The following is a 7,139-nucleotide window of genomic DNA, read 5'->3' as shown; positions in this document are numbered from 1 at the left end:
TGACACCATTGAATGTTGATTACTCACCTATTGTTCTTAATTTTAGAGTTAGAGATTTTTAGTAGGAAAATCTCATGGGGGAGATTTTAAACTATTTGTACTCAGGGTGAGGCTGCAATTATCTTAGAATTAGGATAGATTAGGTTTAAATCATTACTTGTACTCTATGAATTTAATAGTATAAACCATCTTTAGGTAAGGTTCTGAAGGTTCTGAAGACTTAGGTTAAGTCTGAAGTGCATAAACAATTCCGAGTATTTATTCTCTCATTTTATTTTTTAGTGTAACTCTATGGTAAGTCATGTCCCCACGTTATATGCTACACCAATGTTGCCATAACTTATTACCTGGCTCAGAATTTTTCAATCACAAACATAACCCCAATCATCATTCATTGAAACCTGATTTACAGCAGTAGCTAGCTGTACAAACACCTATTCATTCAATCTATACGGATACTCTCTGTATCAACCCCTGACAGTAGAGAAGGCACAAGTGCCAATAGCTATACTTATGAATTATTGTTTTATATTTTTTGAGTTGCATGAAAGGAAAATTTCAAAAAAGTAGATGACAAGATTACGTAGTCTTGAACTAGATGTGAGAATAATAAATTTAAATGGTTATAATGGTATGACGCTTGAAGCAATCAAATTCAGATCCCATATGATTATAAGAACAGACCATCCCTTATAAGCTAGAAACAATGTGAAAATGCTTGCCTTTCTCATTTATTTTCCATAATAAAATACCGAAAGCTCAACCCAATAACAAAAGTAGTCACGATCGATCCTGTAGTGAGCCCAATAGCTAGCGTAGTGTCCAGCAGTAAATTTTACATGAAAAAAGAATGAAACACGACTAGGAACTTCATTGTAGATGGATCAGACAACCTTAACATCGGGCCTGTTATCCTCCATCATGAAAGAACGCCAGAACCAGTGCTGCTTCCAGACTTTGTCAACCATAGAATCAACAGGGACACCTTTGGTCTCAGGCAACAAGAACCATGTGAAGGCTCCCATTATGATAACCCAGGCAGCAAAGAAGAAAAAGATTCCAGCTTGCATCTGGCATAGCATTGAGAGGAAAGCTTGACCAATGATAAAAGTGAAGAGCATGTTGGTGCTGACTGCAAAGGCAAAACCAGCCGATCTGGTCTCCAGAGGGAAAATCTCACTAGGAATTAACCAACCAAGAGGTCCCCATGACCAGGCAAAGCCCATGACAAAGGTACACACCAAGATCACCACAAAGATTCCCTCTCCTTTGGAAAGATTGTCACCTGTGGTTTTCAATTCTTTGAAAAGGATTATGCCAATAATAACCTGCATGTAATTTATGCAACACATTAAATACCAACATTAGTTAATTTATAATAAGTGAAAAAAAATATAAGATGGAGACTTGACCTGAGAAATGAACATTTGGACACAAGCTTCAAGTAGCAGAATTCTCCTGCCAGCCCTATCTACTACATATATTGAAACTACAGTACTAAACACATTGACAAGGCCAGTAATAACCGATGAAAGCAATGCAGCATCATTCCCAAATCCCACCGTCTGGAACAGAACAGGAGCGTAGAACATTATAGCGTTGATTCCAGTAAATTGCTGGAAAATTTGCAAACAGATGGAAATTACTAGTTGGGGTCGGCTAACTGGCTTCATTAGTTTGCGGAAAGGGTCCTTTACTTGCTTTGCCATCTCACATGCATGTATAATTGAATCAAACTCGTCATCAACATTTTCGACACCACGAATCTTCCTCAGAACTTTCCTTCCTTCCTCAACTTTGTGACGTTCAATAAGGCTAGTTGGAGTCTCACAGATGAGTATAGATCCCAAACAAAGCATCAAAGCAGGGACACCAGCAATGCCAAGAGAAATTCTCCATCCATGAGGATGGACATTTGTTGTAGAATAGTTTATCAGATTGGATACCAAAATTCCAATTGTAATGAAGAGCTGGAAACTTATGTTGAGTGCTCCACGAAGATTAGGTGGAGCTATCTCCGATAAGAAGAGCGGTACCGCCTGAAATAATAATTAGTGATTATTATAAATTAAATTGAAAAGGATACATGTAATTAAGTAAAGGCCATTCAACATTGGTAGAAGTAAAGTGATGCATGCAGAAGTGTCTGTCATTAAAACTAATTATATAACTTACTTGATTGGCAAACCCAACACCAAAGCCGAGAAAAATTCTCCCAAAAATTATCATTTCGATGTTGATACCTCCAGCAGTCAAAATCACGCCTATTATGAAAAAAATTGAAGCAATCTGCATGGTGAGTTTCCTACCATATTTTGAGCACACCTTTGAAGCTACAAAACTAGCTATTAAAGCAGCAAGGTACAAGCAAGACGTGAACAACTGGAGGAATTGGTTATCGTATTTGCAGTAATTGTTTTCAAGTGCATGATGTTTCTTTTCAAACACAGCTGGAAAGAATTTTTTTAAGAAATCATCCATGGATGTTACTCCACCTGTTAATCAAAATCAAACCCTTTTCTTAGCACATGTTTTTAATTTGAATCTAATAATACAAATATTCTAAAGAAAAAAGAAAACCTGAAATGCCAATATCATATCCAAACATCAAGCCTCCAAAGGCTGCTATGATCACGCAAACTATGACATACACTGTTATCCTGCCTTCAAATTCTTGATTCTCACCAGAGCCGCTTACTACGACTGCCGGCATTTTCCACTAAAGTTGCAATGAAGATATAGAAGTAAATACAAATATAGATGGGAATACTAGCTCTCTTTTCCTTTTCTTTATTTTGAATAATTAATAAAGACCAACACTACTATTATTATTTAGTTGTCATAAATTAAAACGTCAGTGTCTTAGACCTTATTTTATAGTATGGTTCCCATACAACAGTTGGGATTACAACTGAAATCTAACATTGACATTTTCTTCAAACTAAAACCACGATAAGTTGTCCTTAACAGGTTTTTTCTAAATTTAACCTTCATCTGGCTTTATTCAGATTTGGAATGTATGCTCAAACCCCACCCCAAACTGATATTCCTGATCCATTATTTTCGACATTGACAAAGGATACTCACACCAAACAGTTACTAATCCACCTCAATAAGCACAATTCCACATCTTTTCCTAATTATACGTGGATTTGGTCACATTTAGAGTTCATATCATCATCGTGCATTAAGAGAAGCACCAGTTCAACAAAAGAAACAAATCTTACATATAATCGAGAGCTATCATTTTATTGTTGCTTTTTACAATTTCTGCACCATACAACTGACCACAAATCTTGTGTTTGTAGCTGACATCCACATAAGTTTATCCTCTCTTTCAAAGTCAATTACCCGCCTCATCCATCTTTTTCCACAACTCTCTACACTCCTCTAACTTCAAATGAAACAACTCTCTTCTAAATTCAATCTTTCACAACATCATATACACTCTCATGTTCATCCAATTTACTATCATAAAGTCCATAAAAAAAAACTACCTAAAGAAAATTTATAAGGTCCCTCACTCATCTCGATGGGTGGTACGAATGAGAGATGCTCACAAAACATTTTCAATGTAAGTACTTTATTTAAGAAAATAAATAATAAAATATTTTTATAAAATCATAGAAAATAGATAGATTCACTTTTAATAGGTAAGAATCATGTTATTAGCCTTTAGAATCCAATTACAAGTGATTGGAGGTGCCCGAGGCCTAAAACAAGACTTGGAAGGCTTAAAACTAGCAAAAAAGTGCAGGGACCCTCCCTTGACATTGTTGTATTGGTACAACTACCTAGTTGTGCAGATACAAGTGTTCAGAACTATTCACCTGAGCATCTTGTAACACTTGTGCCATTACATCAGAGCCCATCTACCGAAGCATAAAGTTTACCTAATTTGGTTATTGGAAAAGTATAATGTAAAGCATAAAGTTGCTACAGCTTATCATCCTCATACAAATGTTCAGCTGAGTTTGCGAATAAAGAAATAAAGAGCATACTTGAGAAAGTAGTGCACCCAACTAGAAGAGATTGGTCCTGGAGACTTGATATAGCATTATGGGCTTACCGAACGACATTTAAGACTCTTTTAAGGATATCTCCTAACAAGTTAGTCTATGGAGAAGCATGGCATTTGCCATTGGAACTTGAACTCAAAGCCTATTAGGCTCTTAAACAACTCAATGTAGACCTACAAGTCGCTGGAGACAAATGAATGCTACAACTTAATCAGTTGGAAATGATGAGATTATTCTCTTATGAGAATGCCAAAAATTTTAAAGCAAAATAAAAAACAATGGCATGATAAGCACATTCATCCTCGTATGTTCAAAGCAGGACAACAATTCGAGATTAAAGTTTTTTCCAGGTAAACTTAAATCTCGATGGTTAGAGCCTTTTACGATTAATCAAGTTTTTCCATACGGAGTTGTTGAACTCCAAAACAATAAAGGAGGTACGTTTAAAGTTAATGGTCAACTACTGAAACATTACTGGACCGGTAAAATCGAGCAAGAAAACACTTAGCTCATTTTAACCGATCTATGAAATAAATAAATGGGTAAATAGAAATAATAATGTAAATAGAACTACTAATTAAAATTAAGTTAACCTTCTAACTTATGTGAAATTAGGGTTATTTTTATTTATTATTTTTCCTTCACCTATTTTTCTTTTCTTCTTTTGTATTTTTGGCCGCTGCCCACCTCATCACCGCCATCGCCAGCACCAGCTTGGTGCGGTCAGAACAGCATCAGCCGATCCCCTAGCCCCGTAGACCCGTGCGCTCGCGTAACCTCCAACAGGAGGCCATTGCACACTGCTCTATCGCACACCATCAGCCATCATCGGCCATTTGTGGCAGTCCTCACACACCCTCGGCCTCTGTCGATCAGGCCACCATCGGACACTTGTTGTAGTCATCAGCCACCATCGAACTCTAACAAGTGAAACTCATCGAGCCCTGTCGATCACCATCGGTAGTAATTGAATGCCATTGGCAATAATCCAGCCTTGTCGAACTGTGAGTGCCATTAGACGACGGTAGCAGCTAAATTTTTCGGCAGTTTCTTAGCGATTGTGTTTGACCCCTCAACAATCAACAAACCCTATTTGTCAGCCCCAACCCATCTTGAGGTAATTGTGGGATTTAATTTTTCCTACTAAGTGTTCTTTTTCTTGATTATTTTTGAAGATGAATCGAAAAAGGAAGAATTTAGAGATTCATGAGGAAGAGTTTCAACCTTGGTTTCGAACCCCAGGAATAAAGTCTAGATACAACAGGGTATTTAAGAAGAAACCCCCAATTTTAGGAAAGGGTTTTCAACTGGATGGTGAGTATGAAATTATTGAGAAACGAGGGTGGAAATTTCTAGGTGGTATCCGGTCTTCTCCTGATGACAGACACAAGAGAGTGATGGGTCAATAAATAAATGAGAGGGTCTTCTCCTGATTTAATTTTTGCAAAATAAATTTCTAGCTGCAATTATTTTTCAAGTATTTTTTTTTATTTTAATCTAATGCGTGTTTTGAACAATGAGGATATTGTTTCGCTTATGTTTGAGGGGGACCATGCCTTAAATTTTTTCATTTGTCTTAGTTTTTTTTAAAAGATGAATTCGTGTCGGGGGTAGAGGACGGAAAAAGACACTCAACATCACTCGAGTATGGTATGTCATTCCAAATATGATTTTTTATTTATTTTATGCTAAATAAATTATGAGATGAATGTTGATTTTATTAGAGTGTGGATTCATCATAATTATTCTATATTCCGTGTAAATTAAACATGCATTAGGATTTAGTCTCTAGAATTGGTTTGACATTTTTCTTGAGGCGAAATCTTAGATAACAAAGTAAGTTTAAAAATGACTTAGGCACATTTTCTTTGGGCCGATTAAGCTTTCAAACCTACCTTATTAATTAAATCCTTTGAAAACCAATCTTGAGCTGTATGACTTATATTTTTTTTGGAAATAACCCATGATATGTAGCTTATCTCAAATAATTGTTTTTGTGACCTCTTGAACCTTGAAATTTTAGTTTAACAACTTGTTCTTTAGTGGTGTCAGAAATAGTGGTTTCGGGACCACAAATTCGACGAGTAAGTTTGTAAATATTACTATTTAATATTTATAAGACAATTATGGTATTAAAATAAATTTTGAATTAACAATTTATGTAATTCGAATGAATAATAGATTCAAGTGGTAATACCCTAAAGTCAAGTGGTTTTAAGAAATGAGGTATCGGGACCTTCTTTCTATAAACCAAGCTGTTAATATTTTTATAAATATTTGTGGAGTGTTATTAAGGTTGTATTAAAGTTCCGTTAAGAAATTTTAATGTTTAGATAGTTAATTAATTGAAAAGGATTAAATTGTAAATGATACAAAGGTTGAATTCTATTAATTGAAGGTGTCTAATGGCTATGAAAAGGTGAATTGTTGGACTTAGTAGGTAATTATACCAATTGAATTTTTGGTGGACAGTTTTGGATAATTAAAAGCTTGAAATCTGGTTGATTTTTAAATGGACAAAATTGTAATTTCATAATTAAACTTTAATTAAATAAAACCAAAAGCTTTTTATCATCTTCTCAAAGTCTTCATCACCAAATGGTTAAGGTGGAAGAAGCCATTTTTAAGCTTTGAGGTTCAGCAAGTTCAAATGCTAGAATTGTATGTCATTTTGGCCTCGTTTCTAATAATTTTTATATTTTTGAGATCATTGCAACTAGGTCCAACTAGCCCATGCCTTCGTTTTTGAAATTGTTAAAGATTTTGAATTCTACCATTGATGAATCTTTGTGATTTTAGATATTAAATGATGAATTTGAAGTATTAGTTGTTATTTATAAGAATTTTGTTAAGTAATTTTTAATTAATTTAACGATTAGGGACTAAATTGTTGAAATACTTGCTATGAAATTGTTACAAATGTGGGCTGTAATGGATGCAATTAACATTCAGCTGGTATGAATTTTCAATAAAATTGGTCTATTTGCATGATTAGGACATATAGACTAAATTGATTAAAAATGAAAAGTTTAGGATAATTTTTTAAAAATGTCAAAAATAACTAAATTGCATAAAATGAATTGGTTTTACCATCTAAATTAATGAATTGAATGAAATTAT

The 7,139-nt window shown here is 34.7% G+C and overlaps 1 protein-coding gene across 1 annotated transcript; it reads right to left on the bottom strand.

Moving 5' to 3' along the window:
- Nucleotides 1–690: 690 nt before the first annotated feature.
- On the bottom strand, nucleotides 691–5,516 carry LOC108457137 (sugar transport protein 8-like). The gene is made up of 5 exons (XM_053018998.1): nucleotides 4,665–5,516; nucleotides 2,581–2,719; nucleotides 2,176–2,495; nucleotides 1,413–2,039; nucleotides 691–1,328 (listed from the first exon to the last, which is right to left on the bottom strand). Exons 2-5 carry the CDS (start codon nucleotides 2,711–2,713, stop codon nucleotides 885–887), a joined length of 1,524 nt encoding a protein of 507 aa, XP_052874958.1. The 5' UTR covers nucleotides 2,714–2,719; nucleotides 4,665–5,516; the 3' UTR covers nucleotides 691–884.
- Nucleotides 5,517–7,139: the final 1,623 nt, after the last annotated feature.

Source organism: Gossypium arboreum, chromosome 9 (genome assembly GCF_025698485.1).
Source record: "Gossypium arboreum isolate Shixiya-1 chromosome 9, ASM2569848v2, whole genome shotgun sequence".
In the NCBI taxonomy this organism is placed as follows: Eukaryota; Viridiplantae; Streptophyta; class Magnoliopsida; order Malvales; family Malvaceae; genus Gossypium; species Gossypium arboreum.
The sequence above is the reverse complement of the archived record's forward strand: the minus strand, read 5'-3'. Positions and strand labels throughout refer to the sequence as shown.

Excerpts from the sequence above, each read along its gene's own strand:
- LOC108457137 (XM_053018998.1), bottom strand. The coding sequence starts at position 2,713 with ATGCCGGCAGTCGTAGTAAGCGGCTCTGGTGAGAATCAAGAATTTGAA. Across the intron at positions 2,496-2,580 it reads ATATGATATTGGCATTTCAG|GTGGAGTAACATCCATGGAT; the intron begins GTTTTCTTTTTT and ends TTTGATTAACAG. Across the intron at positions 1,329-1,412 it reads TCCAAATGTTCATTTCTCAG|GTTATTATTGGCATAATCCT; the intron begins GTCAAGTCTCCA and ends AATTACATGCAG.